Genomic DNA, 23,266 nt, shown 5'->3' with positions numbered 1-23,266 from the left:
GTAGCTGTGTTGGTCTAAGGACATAGACAGACAAGGGACTTCGGGTGAATCTGATATCTTTTATTAGACCTCAAGCCCAGAACACACCAAATGTATCCAGACCATGCCATGACAAGAAATGGAAAACCTGCCAACACATCTCCACCACCTCCACAATTACTGCACCCCACAACAGAGCCATCAGCATTCCCGAATCTTCCAGCTGCACCTCCAGAAATGTAATATATCTCATCCAATGCACCAAATGCCCTGACAGAAAATACGTAGGAGAGACCAAACAACAACTGCACACCAGAATGAACGCACACCGGAAATCCATCAAAGACAGAAATACCCAATTACCTGTGGGGGCACATTTCTCCCAAGAAAACCACTCTCTCTCCAATCTCTCAGTCCTGATCCCCAAAGGAAACTTACAAAATGCTTCCCAGGATGAGCCTATGAACTCCACTTCATCAGCTTCCTGGACACTAAAAATCATGGAGTAAATATAGACATTGGATTTATGACACAGTATAACCTGCCTGACATCTGACTCCCTAGGTATCTCTCCACTATTCATCCCCCTTCTCTCCTCCCCACCCCCCCAGCCTGTCTTTCACCCATTGACTTCTCAATCTACATTTTCACTGACTGCCTGTCTTGCATGCAGACCAGCCCAGCCTCTGGCTTCTTCACTTTTCATTCCATCCAGGAAGAGCTCACACCAACTGCAGAAGCTTCCTTAGCCTGACGAGGGGTTTTTGAACCTGAAAGCTTGCTTAATAATTGTTTTCCAACTATTTAAGTTGGTCTAATAAGATATCAGATTCACCCAAGGAACTTTGCCTGCCTTGCACCCTGTTGGCACTTCACAGGCTTCTCTATCTTTAGCTGTAATACAAGACTGCAGCTGTTTTGTGCATTCATTCAGTAGGGCAGCTTTCTGCAGAGTGCTGCTTCTGTGGTGGTTGCTTTCATTGGTATATAAATTAACCTTCCTCTCCACCCTTTTATGTTAAGGGTGCTATAAATATAATTTCATTGATGTTTGCGACTTCTCTTGCAAATTTGGCAAAGTGAGGTGCTGTGACTGCTTGTTCATATAATAAATTAGATCATTTTGCTGTTACCTTGTCCCCCCTACTCTCTATCATATTCACAAGCAGTCTCTTATGTATGAACACTGGACAATATATTTTGGACAGTGACTGCTTTTTTTTTCTTATTACACACAGGAGTGCAGGATGGCAGTGCCCTCCTGGGTCACTGAATCCAGGCCCCTGCTGTCACAGACAACTGTACCATATATCCCTTTCATAAACTAATTTCCCTGAGTCAGTGTGTGTTGCATAATAGAGCCTTAACCTTTATAGCATGCTCTTTAGGTAAATATGTTAATAGTTTCAACTTTCCAAGATACCTTTATGTTAAAAACCTGTTTTATTGATAAGAACTGATAAGAATTCTTTGTGAAAATTATGAAAATAATATGCAGTAGATCTTGGTAACCTGCACACTTGAGTGCACAATTAGCACAAACATTCAATTTCTTCCAACTTATTAATAAAGCTTTCATAAATGATGGCTCATATCAGTAAAACTCCACAATGTTTAAAAAAAAATTTGATACAATAGTTGTTTAAACACCAAACATACAAGCTTCTGAGTACCGTGATGTGTCTGGTTTTATGCTTATCTGTAAAAATACCTTTTATACTAGAGGAACTATTAAATTACACAGGGGCTTATCTGGTACACCACTGAGATAAGGAGTGACATCTGCCTGAAATTGTTGTGACAGTGTTATAATTTTAATAATTTGTTACATTATACCCAAATAAAGAGAAAAATGTGTGTTAAGTAGAACTTTTTTTTTCCTGTTATGACAAAAGTTAATGAGTACTCCCTTAATTCCCCTCAACTTCAGTGACATTTGAGATGGCTGGAACACAGTAGTAGATTCTCATCGGTTTCCATTGCTCATTCACAAAAATGTCACTTGCAGTGAATCTCACATTCATTCATTTGAAGGAGTGAGATTCTGCTGTACCAGAATTGTGTTCAGTTTTTCTGACTAATGTCACTGGTATTAAGGCAGGCATAACCCAGCATATTCCTATTTGCCCGTCTTCTGAAAGTGTGCTTTACTATTGTTTCACCCACAACCCTGCTGATAGCAGCAGGAGTCTTGCTAACTTGTGGGAGAAGAGCATAAAGTAGGGGCCAGCAACTTTTTCAAGCCACAGGTCGAAACAACTTAACTCCAGTCTGCTATGGGCCCAGTGGCTTTGGTAGTATGTCAGCAGTAAGCAGGGTTTACCTGCATTTGTGCCACGACCAGGCAGCTGGGAGCTGCACCCATACCACTAGCTCCCCACTTCCTAATTGAGGCATGAGCACTTCTTCCATCCCCTGGGGAGCTGTGCTGGGCCTGGGTAGCTAAACCTGTGCTCATGCTGCTGCTGTCACTGCTTCTCCCTCACCCGGGGAGAAGGGGTGGCAATACAGGTGGCTCTGTGGTCTAGATCCAGCCCACAGGCTGTATGTTGCTGACCCCTGATATAGAGCTCAGCTTTGCAGCCTGATACCTAGACTGTGGAAGGGCCTTCAAATTGGATGCTAACCCACATGGTATTTCCTAGTCTTCCATAGACAGTGGGGAAAACTCTGAATTATACAAGTCCCTGGAGTTTTGAGGAATATAATGGTTGAGCACTGCACCAACCCTGTTAAATCCATCTAAGCCCTGTGTAAATCCGATAAATAAATTACTGTTTTCATAAGAGAGTCTTGTGACTGCTCAGAGCATGTTGTCATGACACTGCAGCCTTATAAACAATTACAATAATGACTCATAATAATAAAGGTTTTTGTTCATGCGGTGCATGAAGCCTCTAACCGTCTTTGGTTCACTGTGCTGTACAGTCTATACCCAATCACTGTTTTGATGCATTTAGCTCTTTTTTAATAGAACAGGCCCTCTTTCTTTTGTAAAAATGACCCTGCGTATCATTCCACATATAGCCTACAAAGCAATCCTGCCGTGATTCTTACTCCTTCCCCACTAAGAGGGGAGTGGGGAAGGAACCTATCAGCAGATATAATAAGCACTGATTTCTCTGTGGGTTTTTTTTTTTTTTAAATAGTCATAAACTTTTTCTTTATTTTTTGCATTGCAATTATGTTATTTAATATCATGCCTCCCCAGATGATCCCACTGTTATTAAGTCTGTTTTGATAAAGCTTAGTGTGTGAATGGAGCTGGGTTCGGTTTGGATTTGGTTCAAAGGTCATGTTGTGGCTGCCTCTGCTGTGCCCAGCACCCCTGCCATGAAATATATCCCACCTAGGTGGTCCCACTCCTCCTGTGCTACCTGTCTCCCATTTGAGTGATTCCAGGCACATGCTTTGTCAGGCACATGCCAGTCTTAAGCTGTCAGTCTCAGTTGTGCTTATTCATGCACACTGGGGGCCATCAAAAGGCAGCTGCATTGCCTCCTGTGTGGGATGTAATATGTGCAGACTAAGAGCAGATAGGTAGGGCTTGCTAAATGGGTGGGACAGAAATGCCTTCAGACTTAGGCCTGCCACCTTCTCCTCCTAGCTCCCTGTCAGTCATATACAAGGTAACCTGCAGTAGAGCTGGGACTTTTCCAGTTGTACAGAGTGAATGAGAGGAGCTGGGAGCAAAAACGGGGTCCCGCACAGGGACTGTTGTTTACATGTGTTGAGAGTGCCATTCATAAACGCCAAAAGAACCAGGGGTGCTGTTCCAACAAGTGGTGTGAGGAACCACAAGTGAGAATAAGTAACTTGCCCTTCCTGTTGCTGTTTTGTAGTAGGGGTGGGGTCTTTATACAATGGATTAATGGATTTAAGGCAGTGGTTTTCAACCTGTGGTCTGCAGACCCCCAGGGGTCCGCAGACTGTCTAAGGTGTCTGCAAAAGATGACTGTGATCAGTCAAAAGTATGTGAATACCCATACTTACAATTCAAAGGTCTCTGCACCTCCAGTCAAAATTTCCAAAGGGCTCCACAAATGAAAAAAGGCTGAAAACCACTGATTTTAAGGTGTTTGAAATGCCTAAATGCTCTTTTTTTTTCCTCCTAAATTTTGACCTTTATCCTGCTTTGCTTTTCAGGGACTCAGATAAGCTGTTTTGCACCCAGCTCATTCTCTTGGCGCCAGGCCGCTTATGTGGACTCCTACTGCTGGGCGGCCGTGCAGCAAAGGCAGGACGGCACAGGAAGCCTTCCGCTGTGGCTCCACAAAGTATGTACCCACTGAGCTTTCCGGGAAGGCTAGTCCAGGGCAGAGGCCTGTCCTTGATCCTCCTCACACTCTTCTTGTGCTTGAATGCATGGCTTTGATTTAGCTTTTTATTGTATTTTTAGCAGGCATATTTACTGTCTCTTGTGCCCAAATATGGTCGTGTTGGAAGAGGTATTTCCATTACAAAAATAGCTGTAGTATGATGTATCCAGTAAATGTTGCCAGTTCTTTGATCTATAAGAAATGGCAGCACTAAAATGCAGTACAAATATTCAAGCAAAAATGGCCTTTTCTTCCTCAATATACCTCTTCTAAGACAGCATCCAGAGCCATGTCTGCTGATCTGGAAATGGGGAAGACAAGAGTTTACTATCTTTGGCTCTTCTTAGCCTCGTGTCCCCAAGGCATTAAAGAAGTGAGTTGGATGCTGTTAATTTAATGGACCCATTTTGCCACCTTTTCTCAAAAAGAAGAGCCCATACTACTTTAGTGCTACAATTAGTGCAGCAGGGCTCTTTATGGAGGCTGTGGTACTACACAGTATAAGTCAAGATGTCACGGTCTGGTCCTGGGTTGTACTGGAAGAGCCAGTTGCAGCAGGGCTATCTATTTTGTTTAGGTTGAAGCCTGCGAGCTTTCATTGCTTGCTTTCAACTCGTTTAGTTTTGTTTTTGACAGGTTGGCATTAATCCTCTTGGGAAGAGAGCAGCAGCAGTAGATCCCTCTAATGCTATCTGTGGGAACAGCTCAAGTGATTCACAGTTATTAAGTCTTGTTATGAAGGCTTAGCTGATGTGACAATAGATGCTATCCCAGATATTGACATGTAGGCCTATTACCACGTGATCTCAGTAGTGGTTTAATGCAATATTGTTCAGGACAGTATGTGATATTTTCTTAAAATACATTGCTTTGGAGCAGTCTCTGCAACCTGTCAAAACCAGTCATTTATATTGACCCATATTCAAGCAGTAAAAGTAAATAAATAACAGATGGGTTTGGAAAAGTCATTTATCTTGAGAATAATTTGAGATTCAGTTTCCAATCTGGAGCAAGGATAATCTGTGCCCATATGGCATTACTGAATCCCAAATTATTCTTAATATAAATGACCAAGTCTATAATTAATTCATATCCTGCTTCTCAAAGTTTCTGTTGGCTCATGTCTGTCTGTGGAGGGGTTTACCAGGCATAGCCTTTTTCTCGACTTTGTGTCTCCCAAGAGACACAAAGACTCGAAATCTGTGGGCAGTTGGTCTAAGTGACTTTATATCATCATCTTCTTATCTTCCCCTTCAGAAGTCTTACTCACTTCTCTCTTTGATTTCTCCCACAGTTTTCATTTTTGTGGCAATTAAATTACTTTTCTCAACAACGTGAGCCAGTTTTGAGGTTGCGGTTTTCACAGCCATGTGAAAACAGCTGTAAATTGGTGCTTATACCTATGTTCAGTGCAGCAAGTCAAACAAGTGAGCCACCCATCAGGCTGGCATGGTTAAGGCCTGCCAGTCTCTTGTAGCCAACAGCACACAAAATAGTGATGTGAATAGCATCACTTCTAGACACCTTTGACTCCAGACTCACTGACCTGCACCCTATGGGCTCGGGTGATGTCAACTTCAACTCATGCTCTTGGAGCTGTAGCAAGATGTCCTCATGGAAAAGAGATGACCAAAGAGAAATATCATAGATGTCTATAAAATCATGAATGGTGTGGGGAAAAAGTGAACTGGCAACTGTCATTCACTGTGCTGTATAATATAAAAGGGATGGGGGTGCCTATAAAATTATCAAGCAGTAGTTCTGAAACTCACAACGGGCAATATTTTTTCACACAGTGTATAATTAAATTGCCACAGGACACTGGAGGCCAATGATATGGCCAGGTCCAGAAAAGAATTAGGTATTTTTTTGGAGGACAGTCCCATTAGGGGCCACAACATTCAACAGTTAAGGGTGTGACCTCAAACTCGGGGCATCCCTACACCTAAGACTCTTAGTAACTGGGGGCACTTTTGCATGTGCTGTGATGCATTGATTAGAGCCCATCGGAGAGACTCGAATTGAGTTTGCTGGAGCCTTCTAATTTTATCAGAGCACTCTAACGTGCTGCAGCATCTCATGTATTCAGCAATCTCGCATTTTGAGAAGCTTCAGTTAAAGCCATCCCCACTGCCATTTTGAATCACAGGATGCTAAATACACAAGACGCTGTAGGCATTTTAATATAAGGCGGCTCCTGAGAATCACTCTAACTAAAACGTCCCTGCGCCCCACCCCAGAACACATGTATAGGGGCCCTAGGAGTCTATGATGTGATCATTCTACACATACCCTGTTATACTCTTTCCCCTGAAGCACATGCAAAAGTTGGCGACAGGCCCGTTTGTTAGAAAGAAAATGGGCCTAGGTCCACTGGAAACTGCAAGATGCCCTTAATGGCTAGAGGGAAGCCACTTAATATATGATGGCTAATTTCTTGGGACAATACATAAGAAAACAGAAACAAGAATGCAGGTTATAGGTCAGTAACTAGGGTGCCAAATGAGGACACTGAGTAGAGACCTAGCACCCATTCCCCCTTTGATACCACCTAGTAAAACTCTGCTCAGAGACATATACAGACGAGGGAAAGGAAGACAGCCACACAGTCTCATGGGTTCCCCCTGGCCAGCAGCTCCTTCCTTGTTGGGTAGATAGGCAGCTTAACCAGGGCAGTAGGAGATTGACCAGCAGGTCCCAGGACTTTGTAGGGCTACAGATGGTGTGTGCATAAAATTAAAGGCATGGGGAAAAGTGAAACCAGAAGCTCAATAAGAGGTGTTTGAAAAGACCAGAGAGGCTGCAGCCTCATGCAGTCCAGGTGTGCGTACACCAGGGTCTGCCTCTGGCTGGGGAATAGAGGGGTGTTAGGGGGATCCCTAAAGTGTCCCAGTTAGGATACTGAGCAAGGTACCTGCTCCACCACTGCACCCCTCTATTTAGTGCTGCATGAGCTGAATTTGGGGGTCACTAACATGGTTTCTCCTAAAGTCTGAACATTCGCTGAATGGCAGATTCCCATCTTCCTATGACTAGCATCCCCAGAGCTAAAGCCTTCCATGGGTCAGCTTATACTTTAGCAATGTTCTTGTATTCCACCATGAAGAAGGCTTTTATTAGCTGCCCTTTACTCTACTCTTCTTAGGGCTATGTTATTTTTAGAACCATTCAGCCAAAACATGAATGTGCTGTTCTCTTTAAGAAATTGTCGGAGAAATACTTTTATTATTCTTAGTTTATTGAATGGGCCCCAGAACAATCAACAGTGTTGCCAGCTGCATAACAGAGATTACAGCTCTGGGATCCAAGCAACCATCCGTGACATGGGAGAGCAGCAACAGACCTGAATTTTTTTTGTGACTATTTAATCCATGCGGTGATGGTTAAAGCACCTGATGCTAAAGAAAAAGACAGATGCAGTCCTACTTGCACATAGAGTATATACACATTGTACTTGTAAGCTTTAATCAAATTTTTGTTGTATCCATTCACATGTTTTAAATTGGGGATGTCTGTCATTCACCCCCATAGGCGCCCCCATCCCTTTTATATTATACAGCACAGTGAATGACAATAAACTTGCAGCTCACAGGCCAGGTTCTGCCAGTGGAGTGTGGCCTTCAAGGCTGGTAGTGATGGCTCTGTTAACCCCCACAGTCGCTGCCACTCACCCCACTGCTGCCACTTGCCACCATGTCCATATTTGGCCCATGAAAAGCCCCACGGAGCAGATTTGTCCAGGTGTGTTTGACATCTCTGTTTAAGATGTGGAATGAATTTGATCATTTCTGAGAATTTGGCTCGAACAGGTTGAAACAGGTAGCTTGAAGAAGGAAAATTGAGGAGGATGCTTTTTAGTCAGAAGAAGAACTAAGACCTTGAAGCTGTTAAATGAAAGGTGGTCCAGACTTGACTGTTTTTCACTTCTTTGAGAACATGAGGGTGCTTCATTTTCTTCTTAGTAAAGAGTTATGTTTGTCTTCTTCAGATAGTCAGCTTGCTTTGCCTTACACCTGCCCACTTCATTAGGTTTTTTTAAATCTATAAGTAATAGAGGACTGTTGCGTCTCTGTTTCAGCTGTGTAGATGCATCATTTGTCTGCCCTTGCTGGATTGCATGGATTGTGCATAACAACTCATTCCCCCTTTTTTCCAGCAAAGAGACAAGTAACTTTTGAGGTTAATGTCAGAGGCTACTATTTTCTGTGATGACTGAGCCAAATGTTGCCATCATCATGGAGGGGTATATGTTGGGGCAATGTCATATGATGATTCACACTGCTGTGACAGATGTATCTCTGAATTTGGATAGTTGACTTTTTATAAGCTTGAACTGTTCATTCTTGTTTCTGTGGGATTTTTACATAGTAGACAAGGGAAAATATTTGTTCCAAATCTTCAACCATAAATTTCTAGAGACTCAGCTTCCTGTTAAACATCTAAATAAATGGTCATATTTTTCTACTTTACAATAAGTAGATACACAGTCTGAAGACTTTTTAAACCTCAAGGACTACAGTTTTGGATCACATCAATTAAACTGACCTAAACTGACACCAGGTATTAAATATAACTGTGTTTGGTGAACTAAGAACATAACAGTTTTAGTGAGGCTTTGGAATATTCTTTTCATACATTTTATAAATAAATTTTATGTGTGTTTTGGTAAGTAGAGAACACAACATTTTACAAATGAGGTGTAAGTTGATGTCACTGATATAGGCAGAAGCTTTAAATACTGACATCACTAGATATCCTGTTACTCGAGGTATCCTTAACATGTAACATTTTAAATCCTATGTTCCGAAGCTTGATTGCAAGTGAGAGATACAGGCTATTACCAGAACAAATTCTGATTTTTTTTTTTTTTAATTACTCTGTGTAGTGTAGCACTCTCAAACTGCAAATAGATGATGCTGTAAGGGCACTGCCTCTTGCACTATGGCAGTTCTGAAGTCATGTGTTAATATTTCAGTCTCTTCTGATTTAATAACTTTAAGCAAGTAAATGCTGGACCTGGCTGTGGAGCCCTGACTTAATATCCAGCCCTGTTGCTTGCACTGAGTAGATCCATACCCCAGGTGGATTTTAGTGTCTCCTCAAAATATGTAGAGCAGGTTTACATAGCACCTTCCTTTAGAGAAGCTTTGTAGAGGACAACTCTGACAAGTGGAGATTGTTGATACACACTTGGCTAAGGTATGACGGGATGCATGGCCTTCCAAGTGGTGTTGAACTGTGTTGTATCCAAACTGCAGAGTTTGAGGTTTTGGATGGGAAGGCATCCACATGGAGGGTAGTGCATGGGTCTGATCTTCTTCACCATGTGTTCTTATGCTCCCCATCTTCCCTGGAAAAGACTGAATTCTAGGGAGCTAGACACCTGCATCATCGTCCTAGGAGAAAACATCCTACAGAGGGAAAGTTGCTAGTAATCCTGGCATCTTTCCATCAACTTGGTAGGGAGAAATACAGCTAGGTTTATAGGGAATGTGCCGTAGGGCATAAGTGGAGTGTTTGCTCCCAACAACCGTTCTAGCCCTGAGATGTCCAACCCAAATTACCAGAGTAAACCACACAGTGCTTACTTCCAATAACCTGGAATCGGGAATCAGGTCTCTTGGGTTCCTTTCCTCTGTTTTGGTGCATCTCAGTGCCTTTGGGCGCTCTCTCACTCTTTCACACAGCAATGTGAAAGCGAACATAAAGCTCCTGGCAATCCAGATTTAGCTAATGTCCTGACCTGCCCAGATACATTTTAACTGGTGAAGCTCAGGATGTGGATGTTTCCTACAGATAACCTATTTATCCCAATCCTAAACCAAATCACTAAGGAAGGGGCTCCAGCAAATTTCACAGAATGCTATGGAGAGGGGCTATTCTGCTGATCTAGGTAAATAAGACACTATGAGGAAAACTGAATTTCTGGCAGTGCAAACTTCTGTGTGTTTGAGCAAGTCAGTCTTTAATCTAACTAGAAATGTGGCCCGTTTAAATTACGCAAATTATCCAAAGCCTGCCATTTGATGACTTGGAAGCCTGGCATAATACTGCCAGACAGTGGATTAGGACCCACTGAAGTACATATTTTAGAAAGGTAAATTGCAAGATCTAATCCAGGGGTTGGTCACCTTTTGTCAGTGTGGCACAGATCTTATCACAGAATCGCAGAAAAACAGAGCTGGAAGGAGCCTCCAGAGGTCATCTAGTCCAGTCTCTCTCAACCAGTGGGATGCGAAGGTTGTGTAGGTGGGACTTCAACTCATCTGAAAATTTTCATTAATGATTAATATAATACTAAAATGCATATAAATGTAAAAATACACTTCTTGGAAAAAGTGGGGTTTTGTTTTTATTGTGGTGGGACCCAGAGTTTTTTGACAAAATGGTTGGTGGGATGTAAGGTACGAAAGGTTGAGAACCGCTGATCTGGAAAAACCCTGCCTGAGACAGGATCATCCCTATCCAAACCACCCCATACAAATCCTCGTCTAACCTATTACTACCACTACACAATCAACTTTGTTGCACAACTACAAGATATAAGGCCCTAACCTGCCACTGGTAGGTAAAACAGGGGGACAATGGTGGTCAGTGTTCTGCTGTTGCAAGAGTTGCTAAAATACACTCAGGATATTGAAGGAAGAGGAAGGTTATCTGCTACAGAGGAAGGCAACCTCTCCCCTTTGCCCCCTCCCCTGATATGTACCAACTGGAACATAAGGTAAAGTGCCTTCCTGACCCCAGATATGGTGATTGCTCTGACCTGAGCAGAGGGGCAAGAGGTTCTAGCCAGGAATCTCTGGGTTTTAGTCCCAGTAGAAACATTGGCACACCCCATTGGAAGCAGCTGACACCCAATATTATGATGTAGCCATTACTGCAAACCAAACAGTCTCTGCCACTCCCTTCCTCCCCACTCCATGCAGCTAGCTGCTAGATTCATGGCCATTATACAGTAATGGTAAGTTCAGATGCTGCAGGCCACGGGTTGCTGACCCCCCACTTCTAATCTGAACAGCTGGCATCCTTAGATAACCAGTCTTTTTTTATGACCTGACACTAGCAGCCAGTTTTTAATGGATTTTTCTAAGTGCAATACAAAAATCTAAAATTATATATAAACTTTATATGAACTATGTACATGTCTCTCACAATAAGTAAGAAAGGGAAAAGAAAAAAGAAGAAGGAAGAGGAAAGGAAAGAAGAAAAAAAAGTTCACAAAGACTAATATTTTAGTTACCAAAGTTCTAAAATCTCAGAAAGTGTTTAATTAAAAGGAGTTGTACACAATGTAACGAAAGATAACACTTCAGTAAATTTATCAGTTTTTTCCAAGCTTGTCAGGCTGCAAAAATTGTAGGATCCGGATTAGCAAATCAGAAAGATGGTGATATGTAAAGTTCGCAATGGTAGATAATGGAAGGGGAAACAAGTGCCTGCTCAACTTACATCCATACAGGAGAGTAGTTATATCACTCATCCAATACATAGCTTGATTTTCTAAGAAGGCATTCTGATACTGTCTAAATTTTGGAAAATGAAAACCACCCATTTCAATTGGCAATTGCATCTTTTCTGCTGAAGGTCAAACTCCATTTATTTACTCCCCACAGAAACCTGTTGAACATCTGGTTTATTTTAACAAAATGGGATTCAGGGATTATAAATGGTAAAGGCAAAACAGGATATTCATTTTTTAAATATTAACATGCCCCCCCAAGGACACTGATAAACTGTTCTGCTTATTCAGATCCTGTGGTATAACATTAAAGCTTCTGAAAGTTTTGGTAGAGAATGACATTAATATTCCTGGATGTTTTAATATCTAAATAAGTTATGTGTTCTGATTGCCATTGAAACTGTCATTTGTGAAACATACCCTTTGTGGTGTACATACTTATTTCAAGTAATTCAAATTTAGTCCAATTAATTTTATAACTAGATTGCTAAAATTGTTGATTTAGAATGAGAGCAGGAATTGATCTGTTACACTGTGACAGAAGTATTACTGCATATTCTTCATGCAACAGAACCTTTTGTTCACTGGGCGCATCTACATGTCATTAATGCGCTGTAATTACAGGGCATTAAGTTTAGTTCCTGTAATTACAGGTACTACTTTAATGTGCCCTAATCAATGCTACTGCGTATGAGCCACAGCAAACGCTTTTTTGGTAATGCTAATGCACAGTAAACTAATTCTACTGCACATTAGTGGATTAGCACAAGTTTTGCCTGCCGTGCTTACGTGCAGTAGAATTAGTCTACGTATTGTGCTTGAAATATGTTGTGTAGACACACCCACTATCTCCTACTTTTGATGCTTTTTGTATTATCCTTATTCCTTTTTGTTGTAGCCAATGATTCCAACACTAGATCAAATAGAAGGGGGTGTAGTAGGCAACCTTGTTAAGTCCCTGTTTGCAAGGAAAAATTATTAGTCACAAGTCTTGAAGTGAGATGTGTATAACAGCTGTATTCACCTTACAAATTCTTTACCAAAATCCATCTTTTATAATACATAGGAAGGTACCTCCAAGAAACATAATCAAAGGCCTGTTTTGCATCAAGTGCTGAAAATGTCATAGGGACTTTGAATGTGTATTGCTGCTACTGTATCAATAGCCTGACCTACATTATATGAACTATGCCTTTTTTGATCATTTGTTTTCATGTCCTTTAAGGTCAAAGTTATTTCATCTAATATATGATCCTCTAAAATTTCCTTCTCCATCTCTCAGGGGTGTTGTTTTAGCCTTGTTGGTCTGAGGTCATAGGCAGACAAGGTTATTTGAGTAAGTGTCCTGTCTTTTATAAGACCAGCTGAATAGTTGGGAAAATTGTCATTTGCAGGCTTTTGGACTTGGGTGCCCTTCTTCAGGCATAGGAGAATGTCTCCCTATGCCTGAAGAAGAGCACCTGTGTCCAAAAACCTGCAAAAACCAATTTTCCAACTATTCACTTGATCTAATAAAAGATATCACATTTACCCAAATAATCTTCCCCATCTCTGAAATCTATTGTATGGGTCAAGTTGTATTTTTGCTGTTCATCTCCACCAATTTGTCCAGTGTGGCAAAAAGCTGCCACTCAAAGAGTAAGTCTGCAGCCGCAAAGCAGTTCTGCTTAAATTAAAGAAAGTTGAAAAACATCCTAATGAGAACAGACAGTTCTGAACCAAACCTTGAAAACCCTGTTGAATAGTTGGTAAATGAAGATTTATACCTTCCAAGTTAAATAGGCTGAAATTGATGGCTAAAGGCAGCTTCTTTCCATAATTTGAATATGCTGATGATGATCATAATTTTCATGTGGAATACAGGAGGTAGAGGCTGGACTGGAATGGGTCTAGGACAGGAGTGTTCAACCTCCAGCCTGCAAGCCAAAAGTGGTCTGCAGAGCTACAGGTATCCAACCTGCAGGACTCCCCATGGATTGGGAAGTTTGGCAGTGGGGGAGCAGTGGCTGTAAATATGGCCACCCTCCCCCACTACCAAGTTCCCAAACCTAAGCCCCACACAACAGGTTGGGGCCAGGTCATGTCCTGTCCTCACCCCCATGATTGGATGAGGTCAGGCCATGCCCCTCCCCTTGAGCTGGATTGGGCAGGGCCACGATCCCTTTCCCCCATGGGGCTGGGTTGGGACCAGCTCATGATTGGACTCTAACTTTCCTCTAGGTTTTTCATGACTATTCAGATGTATGTATTGAGTAAAGATATATTTCTAAGTTAGGCAAGACTTAAGCCAGTTCAAATGTGGATATTGTAACTGCAGTTAAAATTCTGCATATTCCAATACTGGGTTTCAGTCAAGTGTGCTTTATATTAAAAGTTAACCATCTAGTCATTTGGAAATGTATGCATTAATAAAATAGATAAAGTAGGTTTAGTGGAATTAGAGAGTACATCTGAATGACTTTTCTGGTATTGCATTTACACAATAGAAATACAAATATCTGCCTTATGAATGTATTATTATTAAGCATTCTTTAAATTTGACAAAAGCATGCACTCAGTGGACTGTGCTGGTGCATGGAGTGTTAAGTGCTAAGATTGTGTGTGATTTATAACCACAGTTCTGTTTGAAGCAAGTAATTACATTTAACAAAACTTGAAAATGTATCCAGCTACTTCTATTCAGAAATCAGCATAGAAGATAGTGATAGTGCCAGCATTGTCAGTGGAGATGCCTAGCTTTATAACCCAGCCTTTACCCACTCTCTGTCTCTTGGGAAGTGGGGGGGGGGGGGTGCACTTGGCTTGTGAACCATAGCGGTGTCTTTGGTCTGTACTTTGAGGCAGAATTTCAGCAAAACAACAAGTAAACCAAGGTCAGGCTCTGTGGTTACAAAGACAGATATGCATTCTGAATAATGCAGGGCACGACCCTCCTGAATCCCCAGGCAGACAGCTCCAGTGACTTGCTGCTTACAGCTTGTCAAACAGGATCAGAAAGAAATAAGATTCTGTGTTAGCTACTAGCTGAAAACTGTTTAAATTCCCAGTCCCCTTCTTAGCTGCTGGAAAGCAGGAGGTGGTTTCTGTCTGGTCACTCACTCTCTTCCCTCTTGGTCTTCTGGCTATTAGCAAGGCAGTCTGTCCTGGTCTCTCTTCTCCACCTCCTCCTGCCCCCCCCCACACACAGTTGATCGCGATCTAGCTACCCCAGGCAGTGATGTGTGTGTGAGACCCTATCCTTTACCAGTTGTTGGTGTTCATAGCTTTCCTAAGCAGCACCGGTATGATATTTACATTTTTCCTCTTGGTTTTCCATTAGCATGCAAGATACAAAACAGCTGTAGTGAAAATCTCATCCAGAATCTTATTTCTCTCAGCTGCTGTTGATGAGGGTGTAAGCAACAGCAGGATCACCAGAGCTGTCTCTCTGGAGACTCCCAAGTACCGTACCCTAAGGAAATTCAAGCTAGATAAAAGTACTGTACTGTAAGGTGGATACATAACTGGTTGGATCATTGTACTCCATGTGTAGCCCTGGGGTCTGTCCTGGGTCCAGTATTGCTCAACATCTTCATTCATGATTTGGATGATGAGATCGAGTCCACGTTAAATTGTGGATAAATACATGTCTTCCCCCCCAATACCTTCCTTCACATCACTGATAATCATGACACAGTGGCATTCTACAAAAAAGAGTGCTTTTCCCGTGACAATGTTCTCACTTGACTGGTTTATTACAGATAGATTCTGATCCAGTGTAATCATTTCTCTTTCTCTCTCTTTTTTTTTTCCCCCACCTGCCTAGTTTTTTCCCTATATCTTGCTGCTAGTTGCCATTCTGTTGTATCTACCATGCCTGTTCTGGCGCTTAACCGCAGCACCCCACCTTTCTTCAGACCTGAAATTTATTATGGAAGAACTTGACAAGGCCTACAACAGAGCAATCAAAGCAGCCAACAGTTTTCATAGCACAGACACCAGAGACCCTGCTTGCTCCATTCCTACTGTTAATGAAAATCTAACACAGAGGTAACGTGCTGTACTTTTGTATTTGTGCTTTGTCTGTCTTAGCTTTTTATAAGTAAGATAAGTTTGGGACACTTGTAAATCCCAGACATGTGCCAAACATTCATAGCAAATGCTTCTTTTTTCTGAATTGCAATTAAACACTGAGATCCTAATCTATAACTCTGTGCGTGTAGGTGTGTGTTTAGATCTTACTAATAGCTATGTGTTTTCAAACAAACCATTTGAAAATATGGTCTAGACTATATAAGACCATCTGTTTTTCGGTCTGAGTACCATTACTCGTGGTAGTACTGTTATTCCTGATACCATTACTCCTGAGATTAGAACACAGATCTTTTGAGGTTATGGGTATATCTACCTCCTGTTGCGCTGTACAAGAGAGCACTGTGTTGAAAGCATGCCCTGCCCATTAATTCCTGTTTTAATAAATATGCCTGAACTTATGATACACATTGAATGTCCCAAAAAGCATCTAAATTAAAGTGCTCTTGGCACATGTGGAGCATGTTTATGCAGCAGTACTCTGATGTGGTATAGACATGTCCACTGGGTCTTTCTTAGATCATTCATCTTATTTGGTACTTGGGCAAAATGAATCCTGCACTGACTGGTTTGTGTGTTGTTTTCTTTTTTCAGTTTGTGGGAGATATCTGAATGCCACTTCAAATACCCCATTGTAGAACAATATCTGAAGACAAAGAAAACCTCCAAACACTTAATAATCAAATACATTATTTGCCGTTTACTTACACTAGCAATTATCCTACTTGCATGCTTCTACCTAGGCTATTATATCAGCCTCTCTTCTGTGACTGATGAGTTTCTCTGCACTATCAAAACCGGAATCTTAAAGAATGACTCAGTAGTTCCAGAGGTGGTTCAATGTAAGCTTATTGCCGTTGGTGTCTTCCAGCTACTCAGTTACATTAACTTAATTGTATACCTTTTGGTGATGCCCCTTGTAATGTATGCAATGCTCGTTCCATTCAGACAGAGCTCAGATGTTCTTAAAGTGTATGAAATTCTGCCAACATTTGATGTTCTGAAGCTCAAGTCAAATCATTATGATGACTTGAGCCTTTATCTCCTCTTCCTTGAGGAAAATGTAAGTGAACTTAAATCATACAAGTGCCTCAAAGTGCTAGCAAACATTACAGGTAGTGATAAGTTCGACATCATGCACCTTTTGACAAATCTGGGTACGATTAAAACAGATACAGTAGATGGAAAGCCAGGAGCTGTACAAGAAAAGCCTGAAGAGGAAATTGCAGCAGATCCAGAAAACAATGCAACTGAGTTAGAAGGTAAATGTGATCAGTTCCTTGTTTTTTAAATGGTGCAGCCATTCAAACAGGCCTGTATAAGGAAAAGAAAGTATTACATAATTTTGTCTAGGCAGGGAGCCAATTTAGAAATAACCTGGCCTTGTGCACAGACTTAAATATGCTTTATAAGATGATTAATCATCTAAAGCCTAGTCATGCTGTCTGTTCATATCATTCCTATTTAGTAAGTCTCTCCTAAGACAGTTATATTGTTCAGGAGGACTGTGTAATATTTTTATTTGCTTGATTGGGGCTGTTGGGCGGGAAGCGTTTTTGTTTTTGTTTTGTTTTGCATGGTTTGTGGGTATGTGTCTAGCTCTAGCCAGTGGTGAAGAACCAGCAGAGTAGCCTTTAGGTCTGCAACAAAGAGCCCTTCCTGACATTTCTCATCAGCTGTAACCCATGTGGAAATGGCAGTAGCTGTCAGTGGCTTGAGTTGTTAGTTCTTCAGATCAGGGCTGTCCAACTGGTAGCCCATGAGCTACATGTTGTCCCTGAAGGAAGGGTTAGCCTGTGTCCTGCAGGCTCACCTCAGCCACTATTTCCCCCTCTTCGTTTGTTCATGCTGCAACAGCTGGGAAGGGGCTGGAGTGTCTGCGGTGCACACCTGGCAAAGAAGGGAGCCTGCTTGCACTGCAGGTGGGTGGTGCATGGGGCTGAAGCGTCATACATGCATGGCAAGGAAGAGAGCTGAGCTGTCTGTGCTGGGGGCAGGGCGGGGGGGCAGCCTGTGGAGTTTGTGCAGTGTGGGGAACAGCCCAGCTGCCCCCATTGCACATGCAGTGCAGGGGCACACTGGGCTTCCTGTGCTGCAGAGCTGCATGAGCAGCTCATACAGCTGGTAGATGGGGGAGCTGGGCTGCCCAGCACCACCTCCCTTCTTCCTCACCCCAATGCACACAGCATTGGGCAGCCACCCCACCATGTGCACAGCAATGCTCCACCTCCCGGGCAGGTGCCTGTGTGATGGAGCTGCCTGTGCCGCGCATGGCTGAGGGAGTCCAGGATGGTCTTGCCTTGAGCAGGGGGCTGGGCTAGATGACTTCTCAAGGTTTCTTCCAGCCCTACTTTCCTATGATTTTTGTGAATCTGTTTGTGGCCTTTGACTCACCCCAGGAGGAGTGAGGTGTTGATTTAACTGCTCATCCCTTCTGATATTAGTGCATTTTAATGAGTGATTCTTACAAACAAGATGGAGCTTCTTTCTGTCTCCCTTACTCAAAGCCAAGTCATTTTATGTGCAGGCACAGTTTACCTACACAAGAGAAGACAGAATCCCGGCTAAATTCATGGGATGTGATCACTAGGACAGTGATAGCACCACCACCACCACCAGTGCTACACATGAATGGGGAGAGGCCCTTTATGCCATGGCTGATGGTTCTAGCATAGCATCCAGTGGTAGCAAAATGAGTCTGCAAGCTCCTGCACAAGCTCAGAGCTAGGTTATGATTTCCTTTGTGTACACACAGCCTACTAATATAGCTCTGGTGTAAGAAGCTACAAAGTTGCCCCAATTATTGACAAAGTAAAACCTGCTGTCTTGTTGTGGCTTTTTAATCACTTCCGGGTTTTTTGCTGTGGGTAAAGCATGAGCTTTTTTGCTTGTGATGAAACAGTTTGATGGAATTTCAGTGTACCAAGAGTTTGCTTTTTGTTTTAGTTTTGACAGAAGGGGTCTCCAGCGGCAATGGAAGAACAAGCGAAGATAAAAACATTCGCCAAAGACTCTAACTTCTTACTGATCGCTCCATCACTTTGCAGTAGTGCAGTACAAGAGGACTTATAAGCCATCTGAAACACAAGGTACTGCTCCCATGGTGAGCAGTTCATCCTGTTCTTCACTGGTAAAGCTAAGCCACTCTGCAGACTATGTTCATACAGCACAGTTAACTCCATGCTGCAAAAGGCATGCTCCAGAATTTAAATATTTATAAAACACTTTGCTTTTCAATTATTCATATTAGGCATCCAGTGGGCATTCATGCAGAATGGATTACCAAAAGCAGCAACTGAAGCTAGAGCCATGAACAAGCTAGAAATGTTCTTATGTGGATGAAGAATTTAGCTATGTAGAGTATAGATACTAGAAAATGGAATGGGCAGATTCCCTTCAGAAGCATCTTAACCATAACAGATGTAACTGAATGCTGGAAGTGCTGGACACTGAGGCTTACTGTTTGGATTCCAGTTATGCCCTTCTTAATAATTTATCTAAAGCTGAAACATCCCATTCATGTTGATGGTACCAAAGGTGATTGCCATGACAGAGCTGTATTTCTATTAAATGTGGTCTTGGTTCCTTTTTCTCATAAAGTTAATGGGTGTTAAGTATAAGGGCTGCAGAAATTTGATCTATAATTTTCTCATTTCTCAACTGGTTTGGTTTTAGTTCCTTCCCTAGTCCCCTCTGGAAAACTAAGTGGTTGAACAAAAGTTAATCCTTTTACAGAATTTCTGTAATTATCCTGTCTGTAAGGAAGCTGCATTTTAAATAAGCTGTTTTATTTGGTATCAAACACAGTATAAATTGCACATATTCCAGAACATGCCTTGCAAGAAATGGAAGCATGATGTTATATAGAAGCATAAGCTACATGTGTTAACGTAGATCAGCCATGTTAGGAACTAAGTGTGGATGGCAGGCTAAAAATACTCAGCAAGGCGATACCCTACACCCCACTTGGCAATTCTAATTAAACTCAAGATGTAACGACTGGCTGAGACAATAATATGAAGACACTTTTGCTGCAAATGCATTGTTCTGCTGATGTTTTTGTTATGTCACAAAGAGATTGCCATAGCTTGTTCCTGGAACGTTTTGAGGAGGGCTACATTCAGTTTAGTAATTATCTTGTGGAAGGGATATCCTGTCAGAATCTCAGCATTTCTTACAAATGTCATATTGAGATTAAGTGAAACTCTTCAGCTGTAGAGGCCCATGCATATTTTAATCACCAAAATGGCAATGCACATCGCTTTCAGAAAGTTTATACACACGCTGACTTTAACATTCTGTCTGGCCTGAGTTATCTTTTAGCCACTTTTGCTAAAATACACTTTAAAACATTTTAAATAATGGAAACCAATGCTTTGTAGTAGCTCAATAAGCATTTGTTTGCCTATTTATATTGCTTACTGGGGCTTTTAATGTTTGCATTATCATTATTACAAAATGGATTGTCAGGAATGGGAAAGCAAAAGAAAGATCAGTGTTGAGGCTCTTTCTCAGAATTATTATTCCTTGACTGTAAGGTAGCAATGTACTGGATCACAGTTTATGGTGATACTACAAATCAGAGCGCCCGATTTAACTCCTACAGCTGTTGTTAAATAATTTCAGACTGTTGTGACTTAGGGAGCAACTTTTATTCTCTGGTTTAAAACAACTTGAAGCTGCCCGCTTTTAACCCATTCTTAGGAACTGATCTAGACCATTAGAGAATAGCAACCTTATCCTCATTAGACCTTTTTTCTTATGAGCTTGTACAACAGGGCTGTGGTCTACAAGTGGAGTCCTTCTGCACTATCATAAAACCGATAATTAATACAATAAGGTCTGCTTAGACCCAACTTACGGCAAGGCAAGCCTTAATGTAAATAAATACTTAAAACCATAATACTATATGCTGCCTGTGAGGACACCAAGTGGCCTCAGTTCAAATGCCATGCTCCTTCACAAGTGAAGTGTAACACTGGGGCGTGACTGCTGTCCTTACATTCCACAATAGCTAGTAAGCAAAGCTGTAATGACGGTCATAGAAGAAATCTTTTATTTTAATGAAGGCTATTTCCAGAATATTTGTATCAAGAAATATTCCCATATGATTTTGAAATGGGTATTTCTCACTGCTGCTGCTTATGTTGGAGTGACCTGCTCTCCTATCTTAGATTTTTTGTAAACGAAAGCCTATCAAGCAAGCAGGTTGTTAACTCTGACTGCACAGAACCCTCCTTTGTAAAACCAGCTGCGCTCACCCATCTGTCCGTTTCTTTATAACAAAGTCCCATGGTGTGATCATAATAATAATCAACCCCTCTGTTGCTGAGATAAGTGTGCAGATGCTCTTTCAAAAAAGCCTTCTTTAATAAGACTGAGTAAAGTCTGAAACCCCTCACTTTAAACTATTCTGACTTTTTTAAAACCATTTTTTGGTGATTTTTCTACAGAACCAACCATTTTGATACTGTGTGTTTAAGTGAAACTTGTTGGGTGCCTCTTATATTAGTGTGTTGTAGCCTGTTTACTACAGAAGTGGTGAAATGTAAAAATCCTGTAACACATTTGAATTGGATGGAACAGTTAGGGTTATTTATTCCTTAAAACTTGAAGCTCATAAAAGGTGTGCATGTGTGTGGGGGGTTGTAATAATTTTTGTGTTCATTGAGAACCATTTTTAACCGTGTAAATGTTAGTGAAGTGCAATAGTATAGATTTTATACATGGAAAACGCATCTGCAATAATCCTTGCAGGTGTCTTTTTTTTAAGTGAATAGTGCAATGCAAAATGCATTAGTAATTGAAAGGGATATTGGATTTCATCAAAGTTTTGCACAGACACGTATCTTTTTGTGAAGTCTTGGTGACAGTTCAAAAAGACCATTAGCATGCAGTCTTATACTAGTAAGCTGCTTTGCACTGCCAGTTTATGTTCAAAATTTGACTTAACCTTAAAAGTGTTTATAAATTATGGAAAATGTCACTGAATGACAAATAGCAGTACGAAAACATCCAGCACTCTGCATGTTTAATGCCAAAACTGGCAACTTTTAGTTGTATAGTGCCTCCCTCCGATTTTAAAGTTTGTTATGCTACCTTTCCAACCAAAGAAGTAAAGTTGGGCAGTACAAGAGATGAATGAACTTTGATAGAATTTTTACCAGATTTCTTAAGGGCAAACAGCATATACGAAGGTAAGTTTGATAATTTAATCCTGTTCCTCATTAAAACTGCCACAGAATGCAGCAGTTGTCAGCTTGGACCGGAAATAGGATGGCAGCTCTTGGGGTTGATGAACAGTGGCAGAATCAAGCAGAAGTGTGGAAAGTCTCTGGGCCTAGTTCTTCACTCATTTCCACCGGAGTTACCCCAGGACACCTCCATCATGTGTGAGACTGGTTTGTCTTTGGTTTACATTGGTGTAATAAAATGTCATTCCTCTGTGTACTCTGTGCCTTATTAAAGCTTCTGGTAGCTCTTTACAATTTTTAAAGCTGATATAACAGACTTGTAACACATGAGAAAGTGTGTGGGGGGGAGGGGGGGAAGAGGAGAAAGTACTTACAAATACCCCAAACAATGTAAAAAGTACTTGACAGTGTCCCTTTTAAAATAATAAATGCCCAAGTTTGCATTGATCTCTTGATGTAGTAATGTCATTTCTTAGTTTGTTTTTAGATTAAGAGCCCAGACCTGAGGTCTTGTTCTTCCATTTAATTACCCAGCATTTAAACATGGGCTTTAGGCAGAAGTTTGCCACACTGCCTTAAGGACTGGCTCCTAAACCAGTTGTCTCATCTTTGTATTATGACCACATGGTTTTCATCTTGAGAAACTGGAAACTTAACAGTTAATGTATAGTTTGCTGTCAGTAGAAATGGTAAGATAAAATGTAGCACTATATTTGGCACTCGGTCAATGTCAGTCCAAATAAAAATGTACCCTCAGAAGAGAAAATTGCTTGGTCTTTTTATCATTTTAATTACTTCATGTCAAAATGATGAGACTCATTGGTTTCATAGTGGTATCAGCATAGTTTATGTATATTCTAATGTCATGAAGGGATTAACAGAAGCAGCATCGTACACAGTACAACAGAACTTACTTTGCTTCAGCTTTGAAAAACTTACCCATGATACATAGCAGAAACAGGAAGCTGAATGCCTTCATGAACTGGGCTGTCCTTGAATAACCTGACTAGTTACAAATCCTGGGGTACTGGAACCTGCTTTCCAGTTTTACTTATTTTTTTTATTTTAGATGGTGTGAAAAACTCCATCAGGAAGATCAACATGGTGATTACAGTAACAATGTATAACCAGTAGGACTGTGCGAAGCTTCAGATGCTGATTTGATTTGGAGGAGACTCGGCCCAATTTGGTGATCGAATCTCCAAATCCGAATCAAATTGGGAAAGCAATAAAAAGGTCAG

The 23,266-nt window shown here is 41.3% G+C and overlaps 1 protein-coding gene across 1 annotated transcript in view; it reads left to right on the top strand.

Annotated features, from left to right (window-relative positions):
* PANX1 (pannexin 1) overlaps nt 1-22,786 on the top strand; it is a 40,306-nt gene extending 17,520 nt beyond the window's left edge. Inside the window, exons 2-5 of the mRNA XM_019530328.1 lie at nt 4,126-4,256; nt 15,566-15,789; nt 16,426-17,093; nt 18,778-22,786. Of these exons, the coding sequence (XP_019385873.1) occupies nt 4,126-4,256; nt 15,566-15,789; nt 16,426-17,093; nt 18,778-18,848 (1,094 nt within the window). The 3' untranslated portion in view covers nt 18,849-22,786. The remainder of the gene's footprint in view (nt 1-4,125; nt 4,257-15,565; nt 15,790-16,425; nt 17,094-18,777) is intronic.
* The last annotated feature ends 480 nt before the right edge of the window (nt 22,787-23,266 follow it).

Source organism: Crocodylus porosus, unplaced genomic scaffold (assembly GCF_001723895.1).
Source record: "Crocodylus porosus isolate Cpor-Errol unplaced genomic scaffold, CroPor_comp1, whole genome shotgun sequence".
NCBI lineage: Eukaryota > Metazoa > Chordata > Crocodylia > Crocodylidae > Crocodylus > Crocodylus porosus.
The sequence above is the reverse complement of the archived record's forward strand: the minus strand, read 5'-3'. Positions and strand labels throughout refer to the sequence as shown.